Source organism: Athalia rosae, chromosome 7 (assembly GCF_917208135.1).
Source record: "Athalia rosae chromosome 7, iyAthRosa1.1, whole genome shotgun sequence".
In the NCBI taxonomy this organism is placed as follows: domain Eukaryota; kingdom Metazoa; phylum Arthropoda; class Insecta; order Hymenoptera; family Athaliidae; genus Athalia; species Athalia rosae.
The window spans coordinates 12,712,284-12,732,225 of NC_064032.1; the positions used below are offsets into that span (position 1 = coordinate 12,712,284).

At 36.5% G+C, this 19,942-nt stretch overlaps 4 protein-coding genes across 9 annotated transcripts; 2 read left to right on the forward strand and 2 right to left on the reverse strand.

Annotated features, from left to right (window-relative positions):
• Nucleotides 1–23: 23 nt before the first annotated feature.
• LOC105688164 (ethanolamine-phosphate cytidylyltransferase) lies at nt 24–5,468 on the reverse strand. 2 transcript variants are annotated; one of them, XM_012404259.4, is made up of 6 exons: nt 5,332–5,468; nt 4,748–4,885; nt 3,792–3,971; nt 3,016–3,442; nt 2,714–2,934; nt 24–1,757 (listed from the first exon to the last, which is right to left on the reverse strand). In XM_012404259.4, the coding sequence occupies exons 1-6, from the start codon at nt 5,373–5,375 to the stop codon at nt 1,670–1,672; spliced, it is 1,098 nt and encodes a 365-aa protein (XP_012259682.1). In that variant the 5' UTR covers nt 5,376–5,468; the 3' UTR covers nt 24–1,669. The 2 variants fall into 2 exon arrangements, with proteins under 2 accessions (XP_012259682.1, XP_048514308.1); XM_048658351.1 differs by having other exon boundaries at nt 1,737–2,232.
• Nucleotides 5,405–13,815, reverse strand: LOC105688178 (probable ATP-dependent RNA helicase DDX17). Of its 2 annotated transcripts, XM_048658346.1 has the most exons (8): nt 13,766–13,815; nt 12,526–12,632; nt 11,231–11,334; nt 10,026–11,132; nt 9,880–9,939; nt 8,014–8,244; nt 7,763–7,924; nt 5,405–7,687 (listed from the first exon to the last, which is right to left on the reverse strand). In XM_048658346.1, exons 4-8 carry the CDS (start codon nt 11,038–11,040, stop codon nt 7,530–7,532), a joined length of 1,626 nt encoding a protein of 541 aa, XP_048514303.1. In that variant the 5' UTR covers nt 11,041–11,132; nt 11,231–11,334; nt 12,526–12,632; nt 13,766–13,815; the 3' UTR covers nt 5,405–7,529. The 2 variants fall into 2 exon arrangements, with proteins under 2 accessions (XP_048514303.1, XP_012259708.2); XM_012404285.3 differs by lacking the exons at nt 12,526–12,632; nt 13,766–13,815 and adding an exon at nt 11,798–12,060.
• LOC105688090 (organic cation transporter protein-like) lies at nt 12,103–16,339 on the forward strand. 4 transcript variants are annotated; one of them, XR_007279384.1, is made up of 11 exons: nt 12,103–12,401; nt 12,555–12,718; nt 12,838–13,513; nt 13,657–14,099; nt 14,194–14,452; nt 14,567–14,735; nt 14,792–15,028; nt 15,114–15,169; nt 15,245–15,328; nt 15,398–15,592; nt 15,752–15,898. XR_007279384.1 is itself a non-coding variant. In XM_048658348.1 (11 exons), the coding sequence occupies exons 4-11, from the start codon at nt 13,737–13,739 to the stop codon at nt 15,890–15,892; spliced, it is 1,491 nt and encodes a 496-aa protein (XP_048514305.1). In that variant the 5' UTR covers nt 12,108–12,401; nt 12,555–12,718; nt 12,838–13,513; nt 13,657–13,736; the 3' UTR covers nt 15,893–16,339. The 4 variants fall into 4 exon arrangements, 2 of the variants coding, with proteins under 2 accessions (XP_048514305.1, XP_048514304.1); XM_048658348.1 differs by having other exon boundaries at nt 12,108–12,401; nt 15,411–15,592; nt 15,752–16,339; XM_048658347.1 differs by having other exon boundaries at nt 12,109–12,401; nt 12,838–12,988; nt 13,403–13,513; ... (1 more) ...; nt 15,411–15,592; nt 15,752–16,339.
• LOC105688087 (SWI/SNF-related matrix-associated actin-dependent regulator of chromatin subfamily A-like protein 1) lies at nt 16,222–19,754 on the forward strand. The gene is made up of 12 exons (XM_012404124.4): nt 16,222–16,361; nt 16,543–16,935; nt 17,038–17,153; nt 17,245–17,348; nt 17,428–17,562; nt 17,633–17,810; nt 17,907–18,070; nt 18,181–18,345; nt 18,433–18,594; nt 18,666–18,773; nt 18,848–19,022; nt 19,096–19,754. Exons 1-12 carry the CDS (start codon nt 16,355–16,357, stop codon nt 19,504–19,506), a joined length of 2,118 nt encoding a protein of 705 aa, XP_012259547.2. The 5' UTR covers nt 16,222–16,354; the 3' UTR covers nt 19,507–19,754.
• The last annotated feature ends 188 nt before the right edge of the window (nt 19,755–19,942 follow it).

Consider the following 19,942-nt stretch of genomic DNA (forward strand, 5'->3'; position numbering starts at 1 on the left):
TGGTGGAACGCATACATGTTAAGTTCGTGTGGAAAACCAATATACGTTTTTATTCAATAAATACAGACTACTATTATATATAAATGGTTATTCATCTAGCATCGTAGCGACGATAATAATTAATGTTTAAATGAAAAAAAAAATTGATGAGTGTTTATGTTTATGAATTACAATATAATAGTGGCTACATAAAGCAGTTCGAAAAAAATCATCATCATTTAGATAACGATTTAAGATAATAAATAATTGACTGCATTATACATTCTTTGGATTTAATTAGATTGATTAGTTTTATCTCTACAGCATCAGAGAAATTATGAATTTTATTACGTGTATAGATAACAGATATTATAAGTACTTAATGAATTTATCTATTTCCTGTAGTTGTTATTTCGGAAAATCCTGGAAACCAACTGACAATTAGCTAAACGATGCTCAATGTTCGATAATCATCACTTGAAGTCTATGAGGTAATTGATGAGTTTTTTTGTTAAAAAATGAAAATTGTTATTGCACTTTTAAAAGTATCAACTTAAAAGTTTATACCGCAGAGCATAGTAGTGACCGTGTCTCTCTGAAACGTGATGCAAATTTAGTTTATGTCATTCTACGTTATATTATCAAATTGCGGTTTGATTATCATTACTTACTTATAGCGTTAATTTATTATGAATTGTTAAGTTGATCGGCCAAAGCTAAAATTCATTAATTCTACCAACAACGAAGAACATCGATGATCGCGCATCCGACCGTTACCTAAATAGAATATTTATACAGGTACGAAGTTTCACAATTCTGTCATCGGCTAATTAAATCACCCGTCACGTTGACCATTTGATTTTCAAATAATCATTACTCGTTAATGGAAAAGATAGGTGGAACTCGATATGAAATATTGATCATGAAAAGCCTGGACTTATGAACCGCAATTTGTTTTCTACACTAATTCATCTCTGACCTTTGATAACGGATAATAAAGAAATTAAAAAAAAGTAAAAAAAAAAAAAAAAAAAAGGAAGAACATTATATTGATAGCGTGAAATCGTCGTTCTTGGACTTTAAATTATAAAAATTTCCATTACTACGAATTGCGTCCAATTTCAATATAATTTTAAGGCACGTTTGTCTGCACATGTTTGTGTCGAAGATAGGCCTAAATTCTTTGGAGATTCGTTACACTAATTGCTGCAAGCAATTTAAAATTTGTTCAACAGCAACAGCGACTGCCCGGTTATTTCGCCCAGACTTTTCACGCGTTTAATGTGTACAGTAATTATATCCACCTATGCGTAAATATAACGCGATGATTGGTAATCATCTTTTTTAGACCTTCGATGTGATGATAATGATTGTAAGCAGAAGCCTTATCGATTGTCGAGTTTATACCGAGTTAATATATGAGAAGGGGGGGGACCAATATTATGAAGCGCAGATGTAACGTGATATGGGTATTGTAGTCGAAAGTTAGTATCGCGACGCGGTGAGTCGAAGAGTAGGTAAGAGAAGACTATGAGTTGAAAAGAAAGAAAAAAAAAATCCTGGTAAAATGTTAGAAATTACTATTGTAAATGTACAGCTAAATTGATAAATAATTATGATTTATAACGTGGTACTTTATGTACAGATTCACAGCTGGCCAACCCATGGTTGGCCGGTTTTTCCAGCCATCTCAACATTCTGATTTCAATTTGATAAAAGCCTCGTGCGCAGCTAGCTCTTTCTTTTCCTTCTTTATATTTCTGTCCTCGAATTCCAATCTGCAATTAAATTACAAAGATATTCATCTGTGTATCAAGATTGACAAACCGCAGTTCTTGAAATGAAAAATTTATTTCCACATGCAAATAAAAATGTAATTAATAATTGATGGTACCTGAAATTAATATAAAAATGAAAATTATCAATCCAAAGTAATGAGATAATATTTGTCTATTTCTCACTTCGAGATTTGTATTATAAATTACAAAATAATTAAGCTTAAAATTAAGAAAGTAATAAACATAATAATAATATTATCGATAACAATTATTAATGGTAATAAAGAATGAAAAAAATTCAATAGAAGAAAAAATATGTGCGATCGGAAATATTTGAAAACGAAAACAAAAAAAGGAATAACTTTCAAAGAAACTAATAGAATATACATTTATATATTTTGCATCTCTGGGCAGCTGTGCGGGGTGTATCTAATTAGATTTTAAACTCTTAACAATTGAAAAGAGCTCCTCAGACCTACGGGGTAAAATGCTGCATACAGTTGACGGTAAATTTTAATCGTCAGATCTAGTGGTGGTTTAATATTTATGCGCGCATTTCATAGTGTTGCTAGAATCTCGAAAAAGAGGTTCTACATTTGCAATCTGGAAGCATCAGAGAATTTGAATCTGGTAAACTCTCCTTTGAAATTTAAGCAACACTAATCATTGCGGGGGAAAAAATCTTGCCCAACTGTCACAGGGTTATTAAACTATCTGTGCGAAATATTTAGCAATGAATAAATCTATCTCCATGCATCTAATTCAAGCCCTGTATTTGTAACAGCCATCGAGCACAAAAAAACCTTTGAGATTAAATGAGCATGCAGTCGAAGGAAATAGATGTCATGATCTAAAAATTAACTGGGGGTTGCGGGTAAAATAAAAAGGCAACTAAAATAAAAAGCGCAAGATTTAAATTCCCCCAAAAAAAATAATAATTGAGCATTTCTTCCTACCTGTGAAGTATGATTCTTTCAACGATCCTCTCCGTCGTCATTTCATTCCCACTATTTAAAGACTTGAATTTATTCTGTAGTTTTGGCTCTGCGTAAGGATCAGCTCCGTTCTCACATGGCATGATGGGGGTTTTTCCATGGCATACAACTGACACATTGAAGTGCTCCATGAGCTCCTTCGTGACCTCGTAAGGTGCCCCAATTACAACCTCATTTACATACTGAAATTAAGAAATCGATAATCAATAATCACTGATCTAGGATATTCAAACTGTTCGCGTCTGATGGTGTGATTTTATTACCTTGCAAGCTAAAACGCTGAGAACTCTTTCATGCAAATTCATGATGGGGTAATTGCTTCCTTTGTATCTGTTAACTGCAGGGTCAGTGTGAAGTCCGACGATCAAGTAATCGCCTTCTTTCTTAGCTACTTCAAGGAAGTCTAAATGTCCGACATGGAACAGATCAAAAGCACCGGCAACATAGACAATCTTGTCAGTGGGCTGCGGACTCTTTCCATCACTGAACTGGATGATTTTTTGCGTTGTCGGAAGGAACTGAGAACAGCCTGTCCAAGGGCTACGAGCCGCCTTGTCTTGCCCCATACTTTTACTAGGTTCACGATCTACGCTGTACTCACTATCCCCTTGTCGAAAATGCTGCCGCGTCATCAATAGCATTCTGCCGACAAGATCTGTCGTCGATACTCCGGCCGTTCTTTTGACCTCCCTACAAATTTGATACGTGAATTTTGGAACCTTTTATAAGAAGTTTTCACAGTTTTATGGTACGTAGAATAATTATTTCATAAAGCATGCAAATGATAGTTATATCTAATTGAGAACTGCAATATGAGTTGAGAACTTATGTTACAATATAATCAGATTACGGGGGGCTCGTGTATTGATAACACAAGCAACATCATACGATATTACGTAGTGAGACAATACGTGACGTGACAATTGATTAATCGGTGTACATACATTTACTCGATTGAATGCGGCAATCGATCAAGTTACGAGTATCCTATTTAGATAAAGGTCTGTATACATGCATGATTCACAATTTAAAGACCTACTTATAGCGCCCGGATGTTTTGACCAGGTGATATGTGTCCACTCCATCTGCAGTCATGGTGATGTCGTCCCCATGAACACAAAATGCACAGCCATATTTATCCAACGTTTCCAAAGTTGTAACGTACGGTGCACCTTCCACTACTTCGTCAACCCATTTTATTCCCTTAACCATTTTGTACCTGAAAACGAAGGAGCTCATTACTGTTTTTTTTTATTCATATGAAAAGAAAATCATGTGTATTCAATACCAATGAGGGTAAGGAATGCTGGCTGATAGAATAAACTTTTTGTTTTGTACTGGATAATAGCTTGGTATCATATAGCCATTTGCTGTTATTGATTAAACTACGAGTACATTTTCTGGCATGAATCATTGATGATGAGATAATAATGTAAAATGAGGTCAAGGGTGTATAAGATTTAGAGTAAGAAATTCAATCACAGATGCTAGTTTAAAATCATTTTCATTGAAGTTATTTCATCGCATTGCCAAATCTCCAGCAGATTTTCAGTAAGGCTGTTAATTGTTACAATAGATAGGCACCTCCATTATTTGTTGATCACGTAATGAGCCTGAATTTGGATCAGCCTCATCTGACTCCTAACGCAATTAGGTAATTGAATGGATTGGAAAATAAATTCTTGTCATTGCCAAACTAATGAACCCAGTTTATTTGGAGCCAGCCATTCATCCAATAACATTAACCAGAAAAACTTGTTTCTAATCTGATGAATATAATTTGCAGAACATCGCCTTTAGTCAATGTTTAAAGTGGTTAGCCTTGACCTAAGCCGCATTACAGCAAAGACTTTAAACCATGTATGGATGATGAGATGAAATGCTCCTTAAATCAGGTGTGGCCAACTGGAGACTACTATTTTAATGTGGTATGTAGGCTTGTTAATCTATGAATCCAAAGCAGTTAAGACTGGTGCGATTTCAACAAAATCCTACCTTTCTTCCTGAGTAAACACCGGCGGTCCTTTATGCTTGGCAATTTCTTCATCTGTATGAATCCCAACGACCAAATAATTTCCCAGTGCTTTAGCTTGACGAAGGGAGTTGGCGTGGCCAAAATGAACCATATCGTAGCTGAAAAACAATATCTTTTAACAACTATTTCATTTCAAATCAAAAAACAGCTGCAAAAAAACTTTTCGCAAACTAAAACTTGAATTTTTACTAAACAAATATTCAAAATTTAAATGACGTATCCCACAACCCCTATGTTTCGCAAGTTTCGCGCCATTCCTTTCGTCCAATCAACTTCACGAGATTCCTCGAGTTAAAAACCACAGGGCTGAGATAGGGTGCGTCGTTCTTATCAGAGAAATACCGGAAGGGCAGAGTTGCTCTATGACAAGAGCATCGATGCAGGGTCCAATTAACTCTTATGTAAAACTGATATGTTATATGTTACATACTTACATAGCTCTAACTAAAAATGTGTTAGCGCCTTGGTCGTGCTACACGTGGGCAGTTTTGTTCGATAAAAAATTAATTAAAAATATAACGATAGTAAAGTAACAAAATATTACCATCCGTCCGACCAGACACGGTTCTCTTTGACTGGTTCTGTCATTTTTGAAGTAGTGTTTTGTGATTGTATTACTTGTTCTTTTTTTCCTTCTTATCAGACTTCGGTACGTTTGTACGTTCCTGCGTCGAAAGTACGTTAAAAGACACCACCCCACATCTGACGCCTCCAAATTCCCGGCGTACACTGCGCGAATCGCGACGCCTCACCTCGGTCACCCTCGGTTAAGCGGTCTTCCCCCACCTCTTTTTAATCATTCAAACCCCGATAAAAAAGTTCTTACTTTTTGATATTCGTATGTGCAATACTTGGAGGAATGTATGTGCATACATACAACCGAATAATGCGACAATTAATTGAAAGTTACAGGTGCTGGTGTACGATTACCTGGCACTTGAAATAAAAATTAATGAATGCTCTGTAAATTGTAATTATTTTTCTCAAACGTCCAGAGCGTGAAAAAATACGCGTTTGAAAGATTTTATGAATTGCTCGATTATTCGAATGGAACTTTACAATATTTCGATTCAAACAGTGGAATGCAAAAAGTTTGACGATGAAACTATGATTCACCGATTTATATTGGGAAATGATCTTCGCAGAATTCGCGGAAGACTAAATCAAAGATCGTGAGAACTCCCAGTATTGATCTTACGCATCAACAAATTATTATAATCAACAGGTTGTCGAAGCGCTTTTTAAATGCATGCCATTAATGGCAATAAGTAAGAATTTAACAAATCATAAGTTTGCATTGTAACTGTGACTCAGCGGAATAAAATTAACAATAAGACTATGTTACTACCGCGGTTGCTAAAAACCGCCGGTCTTAATGCACGCTTATGTAAATATTACCGGTGTACGTATGGTATCGATAATGAATCGCGTGTAAGAATATAATAAGAATATATGAACGTTGACTGATAATGAAAATACAAATCCTCAGTCGTCAACGATTTGAATACGTTTTATACTGAAAAATTAATCGAATTGCGCGCTACGCTGCGCGCATCGTATGATTTCTGATAAAGAATCTCTCTGTTTAATGGGCACCGATTATGAATATAATGCGACCCCTTTTTGCTAGAAGTTCTCAAGCTGCGAAATTCCTATCCTTATCAATATCGTATGATTGCAGAATTATCTCATACACGTTCATGATTATTCTTTGATTCATCATTCCTCTAATTGTTATCAATTTTCGTGAGCTTGACCGCCTACTTTTATCAACTTTCTAAAAGGTCGTACGGTTCATAGAGTTCGCAGATAATAGGATGGAACCGATGATAAGAAACTTTACATTAACGGAGAAAACTTTCGCCTATTTTTGCGTTACACTTATTGTTACGTTATCGTCTTATTTCTAGCTGATAAAATATTAAATACAATACAATAATGCCGGTAGTTGTTTACCTGCGTGGATGTTCGGGACTAAAACTACAAAAGCACCCGAAAGAATTTTCAGTATCTCATTGTTAGTTGGCACAAATTTATCTACTTCCCCAGACCGAAAATAGAACGGGAGATATGATAAAGGAACTATGAAAGCTGTAAATAAATGCATATTCTTTACAAGAGCTCTGCAACCACGTCACCGAATAACTACACTGGCTCGGTATTTTTCCTTCACTATGGAACACGGGATAGTGAAAAATTATAGAGAAAAAGGAGTAACAATTTATGTTTAGTAGTTTGTATACATATAATATATTGAATATCTAGAAAAATGCACATTTTCATACATGGGTTTTTTCCTTTTTTTTTTTTATACATACCACTATGTATGCTACACGCTCTTATGGTCTAATAAATTCTCTCATAATACGCAAATAAGGTAGCAGTGTATACATGTCTACGAACGAACGTACGACAGTTATAAAACATCATTACGAGGGCATAATGAAGCTGTACAAATAAAAAATCAGAAAATCAAATAAGAAATATTTCGCGTAAATAAATCACATTGTAGTACACTGCTTTTGAATAATTAGAAATTTGTAACAACTTTTTACAAGCTGTGACTAACAGATTCCCACAACTGATAACGTATAAAAATTATTTGAAATAAATCATAGTGCTCCAATCTACTGTTCAGGATCAGACCATTGTCTCTTGTTTTGTTCATCTTGTTGAGTTCCTATCTCTTGTTTCAATGACTATCAATTGAATCATCCAATGTTGTCAACCATAATCTTCTCATTAATATCCATTTTGTTGTCTGTAGCCACCGCTACTACTACCACCTGTTCCTCCACCGCTGCCATAACTGTTTCCGTTGTTCTGACCATAACTACCTCCGCTATTACTGTTGCTACTGTAATTATTTGACGGAAATGATTTACTGCCGTAGCTGCTTCCTGTAATTTGGATATAAAAACGATGTATTCACAAATGTCTGGGCAAATAATCGTAAGTAAAAATGTTTGACGCACCTCCTCCACTCCCCCATTTGCTGTTTCTGTCTCCTCCACCGCTTCCACGGTCATACCTTCCCCCTTTGTCACCGTCACGACCACCACGTGAACTTCGTAATCCTCCACTCCCACGTCCTCCGGAACCTCCACCTCCTCCACTACGACCTCCAAATCTTCCTCCTGAAGAGAATCGATGAATGGCATTATTAACGTTCTGCAGAGCGAATAAAATTTCGCCAATTACTCACCCATGAAGGAAAAGAACTTACTTTTAAAAACGCCAGGGTTTCGGGAAAGCTCATATAATTTCGGATTGACGACTTGTTTTGCCTCCTCCAAAACTTGAATCAGGTCATTAGCTTTGTGAGCGTTCCCAGGTGTGAAAAAGGCATATGCAGTTCCAGTTCTTTGGGAACGTCCAGTACGACCAATGCGATGTACGTAGTCCTCAGAATTTGAGGGATAGTCCAAATTTATCACAAATTTGACGTCTTCCACATCTATACACAAGGTCACCAGCTATAGGTCTATCATAATTTAACGTACTTGTTACTTTGTGGTCGATGCTATTAATATTATTGAAAAAACGAAAATATTTCTCAGTTGCAACTGACAAATAATCATGTCTCAGAAACTTTTCATCCAGATTTTATATATTGATCAATCATCAGTAGGTCAAAAGAAATTTCGAAAATGAACGTTAACATCAGAGTACGTAGGATCGAAAAAAAAATAAGAATCTACAGTTACATAATAACAGACCACAAAGAGCAAGTTTGTCGATTAATTACCTGTTTTGCGCTACAGCTGGAAATGCAAAGACATTTTTTTTTGTTCGAATGTACAGGAATCAGACCTCAGATGGTTCTCACGAAAGTCTCAGTTGACTTTTAGCTATAGTTTTAGCCCTATCGACTTGGCATAGCCACACCCTTCTCTCCCGCACCCCAAAGTATGGATCTATGCTGATCTTATAAAACGTTTGTCCCATGTTTGTGGTTTTTCAACAGAGGCACAGGTAACACCGGAGGCAGGAACACGCACGTGCCTCTCATATGCTCCTTATTCTCCCTCTTATTATTACCACAAACGACATGTTATATTACAATCCTCTTTTTTTTACTCGCAGAAATCAAAATTTTCATCGGTAATCAAACCAATAAAACAAAAAGGAATAATCTCTGCTATAAATTTTAGGCTTTGTAAAAAGTATTGCAACAAAATGTTTATCTTTTGATAGAATATTGCCTGCAGAGCAATTGTCGCGAGCAAGTAGATTGAATATAATATACCCACGTCTTTCCATGGGTGGTCGTCCCCTGCAAAGTGTGCTAGAAATTGCTATAATCTCTTCCATACTTTGGACCATCACAGGTATAGAGTGAGAGTGTGTAATTCAAGTGGCACGCACGGCAAGCCGAGGCACAGCGTATTGTTAGCTTGTTGCAAGGGGGCGGAGACCAGCAGTCACGCCTCAATCTATTTTGTATTTAATCCCAAGCAAGCTCTCCAGAGTTCTTATCATTGATAAAACTCCGTCGCATGTGCCTCTGAAAACATATAGAACAGCATGTTACTACCAGACTGACAAGACTTGCATTAATCAGGGAAAAGTTACAATTGCGTAGTCCTATAAAACCTACCTGCCATTAATTATCTGGCATCTATCTTAGCAGTGATCTCAAATACTTTGAGGTTTACTATTTTATAAATTGATTGTCAAATTTTAAATTGATCGAACCATTTCTTAGATATTCTTATCACGCGGCAATGGAACGAATCAATCTTGTAAGGGAAAAACCAAAGAGTATTTGGTATCAGCATTGGGGCAGCTTAAGCTATAAACAAAATGGACACGTACAATCAGGATGTATATCTTCTTTGGATAATTTCCTGAAAAAATTGATTAAAAATGGGCTACTCCAACAATCATACATCACCATTCCTTCAGTAGGAATATGAATTCGTACGATTAACACTCATTCGCATAATTGGAGAGCACCTGCGTCAATCAGTCTGGCAAATGCCGTCGTCCGTTGCCACGTTCTTGTTACTCTTAATCAGTTTTTATCGGAAATCAACCATCGCAGCCTGACCCTTACATTTTTCTAAACATTCCAAATTCTGATACCTACCTAAACCCCGAGCTGCCACATCAGTTGCAACTAAGATAGCAGATCTGCTAGCCCGGAATTCTATAAAAAATAGATCGAATATATAAAAGTTACTGATCATTGATTAAAAAATAGCTGCAAGTGTCGGATGTTGGAATTCTATTTACGATTTAGAACGTAGTCTCGTTCCTGTTGACTTTTATCTCCATGGATACCGATGGCCTGCCACCCAAATCTGTTGATAGCTCTAGTGATATCATCTACTTTTCTTTTCGTCTCAACGAAGATGATTGTCTTATTTTCAGGTTCGTTAGAAATCTCTTCGAGGAGTTTCATGAGCTTTCCTTCTTTCTCATACTCCTCACAAACGTCAACAATTTGCAGGATATTATGATTTGCTGCTAGTTGCAGTGATCCAATATTAATCTGAATGTAATCAGTCAAAAACTCTTCAGCAAGGTTGCGAACTTCCTTGGGCCAGGTTGCGGACCACATCAGAGTTTGTCTATCTGGTCTAATTTGCTCAACAATTTTTCTAATCTGTGGTTCGAATCCCATATCCAGCATTCGATCAGCTTCGTCAAGTACGAGATAAGTGCATCTACGTAGGTTTGTAGTTCCTCGTTCTAAGAAATCTATTAATCTCCCTGGTGTTGCAATGCAGATCTCTACACCTCTTTCTAGATCTCTAGCTTGTGGTCCCTTTGGCGCTCCACCAAATATGCAGGTGTTTCGGACCTGAGAGGTGCTTCCGAAATCAGCTGCGACTTGCTGAATTTGTTGAGCTAATTCTCTTGTGGGTGCTAAGACCAGAGCGATAGGTCCATCGTTACGGGCAAGACGCGGTTGGTTGTTAATATGCACTATAGCTGGGAGGATGTAAGCTAGTGTTTTTCCTGAACCGGTTTGGGCAATACCAACCATGTCGCGTCCAGAAAGAGCAATGGGCCAGCCCTGCGCTTGGATTGCAGTTGGCTCAGTAAAACCTTGCTTTCGAATTTCATTGAGGACATAGTCAGGGAATCCTCCCTCCTCAAAATATATGTTTGGCCCTGGAATGTTACTTCCTTTGACAGTGACTTCTTTATTTGATCGATAAATTTCAACCATATGGGGACTACGGGCCAATACGTTTGGATGTGGCTGGTAAAAATCCTTGCGGAATGGCTGCAGACTGTTCATGTCCCATCGTGGCTTGCGTAGACGCTCACCTGGTTGCTTATTTTTAAAAGAATTACCTCCAAACGATCCTCCATCTCTGCTAGAGTCTCTACCTAGTTGAGGATTAGCATTCATATTAGAAATTCATATTAGAAATGTCATTTCTGTTTTATCATATGAAAATCTCTGTCTTTGTATTGTTCTAATCTACCTCCGCCACTGAATCGGCTCCCACTGTCTCGCCCTCCGAATCGATTGCCTCCTCGGCTTCCTCCACTAGGACGTCTATCTCCACGATCTCTGTCTCGGAATGACCTGGGCCAACATGATTTTATTGATGAGGAAAGTAATAAAATTCATTTATAAGAATATATTATACTTTGCTAAAAGTAAGTAAATTCAGATTCCAAGGACAAGAAATAGAAGCAAATATTTAGCTCATTTGAAACTGGTTAACAGAATATAATCTTGGTGAAAGCGCTATTCTGGAATTGGCAACCTTTCTATTGATTAAAAAGCGCAACATTCGGCAGGTCGACGTGTCACAACAATGACTTGTCTCGAGATTTTTTCTCGTATCTGAAGATCAAGATTAATTCCGGCAGTTGAGTATGCCAATGCCTTTAAGTGTAAATACAATATCTTTACTAATGTTAATGCCTCAGATCTTTAAAAAAATGGATCGAGGACCAAGGTATAACAGGGCCGCCATTAAAAAGTAATCAAAGAGCAAAGTACTAAGATCAGGAGTATTTCATTTTTACAAAAATGTACTCACATCTTAGCTGTCTAATCTGCTTTAAAATCGTATAATACTATAATTGCCTTAGCTATCGATTCGGTAGGTGTAACCAATTGATAAAACACGGAAATCGCTTAAAAACTACGAAAGAAGCAACTAAGCATCCACAATCACTTCTTCTCACTTGTGGTTCTTTTTAAGTAGTTCTTTCACCACACGCCTCTAGCGTTGAATACAGCCAAGATATAACATAATCTAGCATAGTTGAGTATAGAGTGCGCTATGAGATTTTTCCTGCGATCATTTCTTGTTGTCATTAAGTCCATCAATTTGTTGTCACCTTGTTGTCACCTGCATGGTCACCTGTCACCTGTAATCTAGCTGTCAGCTTCTTGACACATTTGACAAAACAAGAACTCTACAATTCTACATCTGAAACAGTAACTCAATGAATGCTACATGTAAACAATCGGTATGAGCGGTTGCATCGGGTTGTGAAAGTCTACTATGACTTTCGAATTGTTCCAATGAATTACTTAAGCTTCGTACATATCCTACTGTAATCAAAAATGTTGGCATTGGGGTATGTTCCATCTGTGCTAGGATTGGAGGCGTGCTGGCACCCTACATTATTTACTTGGTAAGATGAATAGAAATACTTAACTGCTTATGAGCTACTACTTATACCAATTTCATTGCAGTACAAGTTCACAATACTGTTTTTTAAATGATTATTAGAACGCCAAATGAAATATGATTCTTACCTATTTTTCCAATATTGTAACACCCACAGTCCAGTATTTGGACGCTACTGCCAGTTATCATTTCGGGATTTGCCACCTTAATTTCTGGGCCAACAGTGATGCTTCTTCTGGAAACATTGAACAAGGAATTACCTAGAACAATCCAGGATGCTGAAAATCAATTTAATAAGTGATGTACTTATATTTTGACCTTGTGAGTAAATTTATTTTTTGAATCAGAACATCTAAGACTCATGAGAGTTGACAGCAAAGTTACGAAGTTAACATACATTTAGTATAAAACTATTGATATCACTCCTTATTATTTTGCAGAAATGATTCTTAAACGTCTTCAAAAACGTGCAGACTCTATAATGTGTTGAAGTGAGTTAGTTCCTTAGTATCTCATCCTCTCCACCCCACATAGTTGACATACTTCAAGTTGATATTACTACATATGATGCAGAAACAATGCTCAATTAAGGTCATTTGAAATTTTTAATATAACTAATATAAGAGGGTATCAATAAATTCCAATCTGCTACAATACGTGAATAATGCCTATAACGTCAAAATTGACATCTCTTATCTTCTAACAGTATCACAAATCGTCTATCTACTAAGCTATCACATGGTAGCAATATCTCATCAAATAAACCTGCTATAGTTGATTTAACAATGTTTCACTGATAAAGAGATTAGAATAATAATATTTGCAGAACAATTTAAGGACAGAATTCTTAGCAAAGAAATCTGATACCATTCGTAATTCAAGCTAAATTCAACTACCCAAGCTCAAGTTCTTGCCATTTGCGATACTTTTGTGAGTGAATAGAGAATCTACATAGATATAAAAGCACTTTTGAGTCCTGAAAAGCAGTTTTCGTTTGGTTTTGAGCCACATTTACAGAAACGCCAGTCAAAATAGAGGAATGCTTCAAGCATGCAGGTACTAGGATGTGGAGATGAGGAAAACTGATTTTTCTATGCAAACTGTTCTCACTTTCAGGTAAAGTTTACCCCATCTTCCTCAAATATTATACATTATCTCACGGGATCTTGAAGTATTGTTCAGCAAAGCTATAATAATTCTCATCATCATCAGTCAACTATATTATTATATCTATTGATAACTTGCTACCTATATTTCAGAGGATCTCTCGTGAAAAAGTGTGATAGAATTCATAAACTTAACAAAAGGAGTTATAGGATAGAAAAATTCCAGAACAAGTATGACATTTGATGATGTGGTTGTACTCACAGGACAGTTTGGGCGATATCAATGGAGAATATATTTCCTCCTATGTCTGCCCGTAATATCCGTAGCTTTTCATTCAATGAGTGGCGTTTTCCTTGGAGCCGAACCAGATTTTAGATGTTTGTTATCAGATGAAAGTTCACAAAATGCAACATTTCAACTACCACCAGATTTCATGGATACAGTGTATCCGTGGGATAGTCAAACCGGAAGTTGGTCACAATGTGAAAAGTATGTTAATTTTACCGACGCTGAAACAATGAATTCAACATCAACTGTAAAATGTTCATCATTCGTCTATGATAAATCCATCTATGAACTTACAACTACAACTGAGGTGAGTAGGTGAATCAACTAGCAAGAAAGCTATAAAAACTGTTTGGCACCGATCATTTTCAGGTGGATTCACGTATTACTTATCACTTTTTTAGTTCAATCTGGTTTGTAACAAATCATGGATGAGGGCTACGGTGGATTCTTTGTTGATGGTGGGGATTATGTTAGGAGCACTGATCTTTGGTGGACTGTCAGATAAATTTGGACGAAAAACAGCGTTTCTTTCAGCAATAGTTATCAATGTGATCTCTGGCTTTCTCCTAGCAGCTACTCCTGAAGTTGTGTCATACATGATCGTCAGGTTGATTTTAGGAACATCTGTTAATGCAATATTCCTCATAGCATACATTATGGGTGAGCAATAACAGAGTGTATTCAAATGTGACATATGAAAGTTTTTCCTCAAATATTTGCTTATGTATGAATTTTATGTTACGTATATTGTCATGATATAAATCATTCTTTTAGCTGTCGAAATGGTTGGCCCAAGTCACAGAAATACGATTGGAGTGATTGTACAATTATTTTCCTCAACAGGTGTTATTCTGACCTCTGTAATTGCATATTTTATTAGACATTGGAGATATCTCCAAATTGCAGTTACTGCACCGTCTGTTGCATTTCTCACTTATTGGTGGTAAGTTAACTGTAAAATGATTGCATATTCTCCTCTATAAGTTACTTTATCAACAGGTTGATCCCTGAATCTGCCCGATGGTTGTTGAGTATGGGTTACGTGAAGGAAGCAAAAACTTTGCTTTTGGAGGCATCTTCAAAAAATGGGATTACATTGTCTAAAGAACAATTAGACAATATGTTATCTGATACCATTGCCAGTAATTCTGCCCAAAATCTCGAAAAACACTCTGTGCTTGATCTCATGAGATACCCAAACTTGAGACGAAGGTCTTTGCTTCTCTTTGTCAATTGGTGAGACAATGATTTTGTTGGCAGTTATTTTGTTTTCAATTGAATATGCGATAAATATTCTCAGATTTGTTGCATGAGTTACCAGGTATGTAAACAATATGACGTACTACGGTCTATCTTGGAACACTTCAAATCTCGCGGGTAACGATTACCTAAATTTTGCAATATCTGGGCTTGTAGAAGTGCCAGCCCACATATTAGTCTATTTTGTATCAGATTGGTGGGGAAGAAAACCTATTTTATGTGGGTGCATGCTGTTGGCTGGAATTTCATTACTCCTTTCAACATTGGTACCTGACGGTGATTACCAAATATAATATTCACTCATATTGTGAAAAGGAAAATATAGTGTTATATGACTTTTTGCAGTAAATGTTTGCAGATATGCAGTGGTTGGTAATACTTTTAACAATGTTGGGCAAACTATCGATCACAGCCTCTTATGAAACAATGTATATCATATCAGCTGAACAGTACCCTACAGTGATCAGAAATGTTGGGGTCGGAGCATGTTCTACCTGTGCTAGAATAGGTGGTGCAACAGCACCATATATTCTCTACACAGTAAGTCATATACGCTACTGCTCATCATCCGCTATCACTTCTATATATTCTATGATAGTGTTTTAGAAGAATGTTATTGTCCTTTCGATACTTTATATCCTTCATGTGCCAGATAAAACGCTGAGCTAGTCTACTTTCACAATTTTCACATTCTTACAGGCAAATATCTGGAAATCCTTACCAGTAGTGATTTTTGGATCCTTGGCTTTTATTTTTGGACTGTCAACAATCCTTCTCCCAGAGACATTGAATAAAAAATTACCTGAAACTATACAGGAAGGTGAAGAATTTGGAAAGTAAGAGTGGCAGATGTGAAAAGAATTCACCTAATGTTCAGTCAATGCCAGAATTAGAGGAAAAGAGAATTATAACGTTTCTTCAGTCAACGATTATAATAATAGCAAGTGTTTCATACATTTCTTCTCAAGCCCTCCATAATGTATTCATCCAATGATATCTCAATCCAACTAATTTTGTACGACCATACGACTTTGTACGTAGGTACACACGTTCAAGACGTGAGGACATTCATGAGCACAGATCAAGTTCAATTTATTTCCGTTCTATTTTTACGAGGCTCCACTATACTGGTCTTCCCTATATTCAAAACCGAATATGCTCGCAGTTGTCATAACATTTTAGCGTTAAAACTTGTGGCTGTGTAAATTACCTTGACTCACAATTAGCCAAAAATTATGTATACTTAACTGTGAACATCTCTTAATAAAGTAATTCATATCTGCATAAGCAGTTCGTCCAGTGATGTCAAGTAAGTAAAACCCATACAACCCGTGATAACCTATTTTATAAGAAAATAAGCAAATCGTGATGACTTCAATGAATTTTGCGATACAAATTATTCACATGCTACAAAAGTCCCATACGATTCATGCAATTAGCTATTTGTACTGTTCTGTCAATGTTATTGTCATTTTACGATTTTGTCGTAGGTAATCCCAAATATTCTGACTCAGAAATTGAGCGGAAAAGATTATTGGCGATCCAACGTAGAGAATTACTGACAAAAAAAGTATCTGGTGGATCACCTCAAGCAGGGCAGAGTCCGCAAAGTTCAAACTCATTGCAAAGCGCAGACACTTGTGCAGGGAACCGATTTAGCAATGGTCATAGCAGCTCAAGAAATCAATTTGTCATGCAATCACAGATCAAAAACAATAGATATAACCCGCTTAATACTAAGGAGCCAACCAAGTTTTTCAACAAACAGGAAACTGCTACTGCAAAATGTTTCATGAAGACTGATAACAGATTTGCTGTTGACCTGCCCATGTTTCAACAACAAGTTATTGAGGTTTTCAAGACAATTCCAAGCAGATCATATGGTGATTATATTTTTCAAGATATACTTCAAGTGTGACAAAAATTTATTCAAGATTTGATAAGGTTTGATTCATTTGATAATAATCAAGAAATGATCATTGTAGATGTAAAGACAAGAATTTGGGACTTCAATATCAAAGATTATGATCTTCTCATGGAGAAACTAGCTCCTTTGAAATCACGAGTAGTTATAGAAGGATTGCCAAGTACGATACTTCGGGTAGGTATTCATTCAATAATTTGAATTAGAAATTTTTTTAAGAATTATAAAGGAAACCATTGTCTTTAATTCTACTATCTTTGTTGTATAGGTATTCAAAAGAGATAACAACACCAACTATGATTCTATCGATTTGTCAGCTATAGATTCAAAGTTGGTAGAGTCCCTGATGCCGTTTCAAAGAGAGGGTATTTGGTAATGCTTCCAAATCATGATTGTATTTAATTTGAATGAAGAGTTATAGATGTTCTTATACAAACAAAAAACCTTTCAGCTATGGAATTTCAAAAGAGGGGCGATGCCTCATTGCCGATGACATGGGACTTGGAAAAACAATTCAAGCTTTAGGAATAGCACATTATTATATGAATGAATGGCCCCTCCTCATCGTCACCCCATTGTCCGTGAGGTGAGTATAAGAAAATAATAGACATCTCCTATTTAGAGCGATTTTACGTTATTCTTTCCTATCACTTCAGGTACCAGTGGTCGGAAGCTATCTATAAATTTCTGCCTTCTGTCCCCATACATTACATTAAGCACTTTACGACTGGCAAGGACTTCATAAGCGACGCTAAAATCGTCATTATGTCCTATGACATCTTAGCCCGAGCAATTGACAGTGTTGAAAAAAATGTTTATGGCGTAATAATATTTGTAAGCATATTATTTATTGCACACCTGTACCAATTATAAAACATTCAACTTCCATTAATACGTATCATTTCATCCGTATCAATTCTTTTTCTACAGGATGAATGCCACTTCCTCAAGAGCTCCAAAGCGGCACGCACAAAGGCTGCAAGACGTATAGTAGCTCAAGGGAAACGAGTTATTTTGCTCAGTGGTACACCAGCTCTTTCTCGACCATTGGAATTATATTCCCAGATTAATCTGATCATGCCAAAATTTTTAGGGTACCTATAGGCCATTTCAATTACTTTTACTAAACGTTTAGTAATACTGACATTTCAATTAGATTTTTTTTGCGGTCTAAATCAGATCAAGAGCTTCTTTTCTTCTGCAGGTATGTTGAATATGGCACTAGATACTGTGCTGGAGTAAGAGGAGCTTTCGGTTGGGACTTTAGCGGTTCTTCGAATATGGAAGAGTTGCAGCTACTGCTACAACGTTGCTGCTTGATAAGGCGTCTAAAGAGTGAAGTATTACAGCAATTACCTTCCAAAATCAGGTAATTAGTTTCATCCGAGAAATAATATATCACATATGTGATTTCTGGACAAAAACCCATATTTCTGGAATTTTCCCTTGATTTCAGGCAAGTTGTTGTTTTGGATCCCACATTAATCAAAACAGGAACTGAGGAGGTAGAACAAATATCTAACCGATTACAGACAATGCGTTTGAAGAGTTCAGAACAGCACGCACTCCTGTTACAGTACTACAGTGAAACATCAAAAATGAAATTGAAGGCTATTCGGTAAGAATCAAAGAGGTTTTTATTTTACAATATTACCCTTGTTTGAATCTTGTACTAATTTGACTTTCCAGTAACTACGTTATTGATTTACTGGAAAGTAAATCAAAGTTCTTGATTTTTGCCCACCACGCGGTCGTCATCAGTGAAATTTGCGATACTGTTCAGTCAAAAAAAATAAAGTAAGTTAAACTGAGAAGAAGGAGAGGTCAAAATAATGCGAAAATTGCTGTAAATTATGTTTAACTGTGTACAGGTATATCAAGATTGACGGATCGACAAAATCTGATTTTCGTAAGTCGCAGTGCGATCTGTTTCAAGAACAGCCAGATTACTTAGTAGCTGTACTTTCCATAACAGCGGCAAATGCAGGGATTACTCTGACGGCTGCTGAACGTGTCGTATTTGCCGAGCTGTACTGGAACCCAGGGGTACCTATTTTTACTTTGATGCTGTATTGCAAAATCCATACTTGTGAAAATAATGAACTTCACAAAACATTAGGTATTGTGTCAAGCTGAAGACAGGGCGCACAGAATTGGACAAAAGAGTAGTGTGCTGATTCAGTTTCTCGTCGCAAAAAATACAGCTGATGATCATCTGTGGCCTTTAATGCAGGCAAAATTGGATGTCTTAGGCAAAGCTGGACTCAGTCAAAACTTTTCAGTTCACAAGACGACAGAGACTAGGCAAGAGGTCACAGAGCAGAGGCAAACGAAACTAGATTCATATGTTACCAAATCCAGTTCACAACCAAAACCGAATGAACTTAGTTCACAGGATTGTGTTGCACTTGCCAAAGCAGTAGAATTTGAGGAGACAAATTCGATGGAGAAAGAAAAAAGGGAGCTACATGATTTACTCGAAATGGATGATGAAGATCTAAGCACATTGGATTTAGATATGGTTGAATAGTATTACGTTGATAATAAGTTGTTGAGACTGATAAATATTTATACAATAGTTACAAAAATGTTTGAAGATGGAACGTGTTTTAAGAACTTGAAAATGAATTTGTCAGTTCTTGAAACTGTATTCTCGGTCCTAAACATCATGATTATACATATATTGCGAGTATTTATAAGCGTTAAGTACCTAAATTCATTGTAAAATTGTCGCTGAATATTTTTATACTTCCAAATAATTGATGTGATTACAAAATAGCGGGATCTTTTCTCCACATCTCTAATTACATTTAAATTTTACCATGCAATTAAATCAATAACCACGCGTCATTATCGATATCATACGTCTCGATGTATCTCATTTGGTTTGCAGCGCCAAAATAGACTCGTCTGTCGACTGTCGTCGCTGTCAGGCAGCCGCCGTTCAACCGCTAGTCCTAACCACA

Bases quoted from the DNA above. Each gene is read 5' to 3' on its own strand.
- LOC105688178 (XM_012404285.3), bottom strand. The intron at 11,133-11,230 runs GTAGATTAGAAC...ATCCTCAACTAG, and splicing joins GAGCCGATTCAGTGGCGGAG to GTAGAGACTCTAGCAGAGAT. The intron at 7,925-8,013 runs GTAAGTTCTTTT...GATTCTCTTCAG, and splicing joins AAACCCTGGCGTTTTTAAAA to GAGGAAGATTTGGAGGTCGT.
- LOC105688090 (XM_048658347.1), top strand. From the start codon at position 13,737: ATGACATTTGATGATGTGGTTGTACTCACAGGACAGTTTGGGCGATAT. The intron at 14,453-14,566 runs GTGAGCAATAAC...TCATTCTTTTAG, and splicing joins CCTCATAGCATACATTATGG to CTGTCGAAATGGTTGGCCCA. The intron at 15,029-15,113 runs GTGAGACAATGA...ATGAGTTACCAG, and splicing joins TTGCTTCTCTTTGTCAATTG to GTATGTAAACAATATGACGT.
- LOC105688164 (XM_012404259.4), bottom strand. From the start codon at position 5,375: ATGACAGAACCAGTCAAAGAGAACCGTGTCTGGTCGGACGGATG. The intron at 2,935-3,015 runs GTAATAAAATCA...TCTTAATTTCAG, and splicing joins TCAGCGTTTTAGCTTGCAAG to TATGTAAATGAGGTTGTAAT. The intron at 1,758-2,713 runs GTAGGAAGAAAT...ATTTAATTGCAG, and splicing joins GAAAGAATCATACTTCACAG to ATTGGAATTCGAGGACAGAA.
- LOC105688087 (XM_012404124.4), top strand. The intron at 18,346-18,432 runs GTAATTAGTTTC...CCTTGATTTCAG, and splicing joins CAATTACCTTCCAAAATCAG to GCAAGTTGTTGTTTTGGATC. The intron at 19,023-19,095 runs GTACCTATTTTT...ACAAAACATTAG, and splicing joins AGCTGTACTGGAACCCAGGG to GTATTGTGTCAAGCTGAAGA.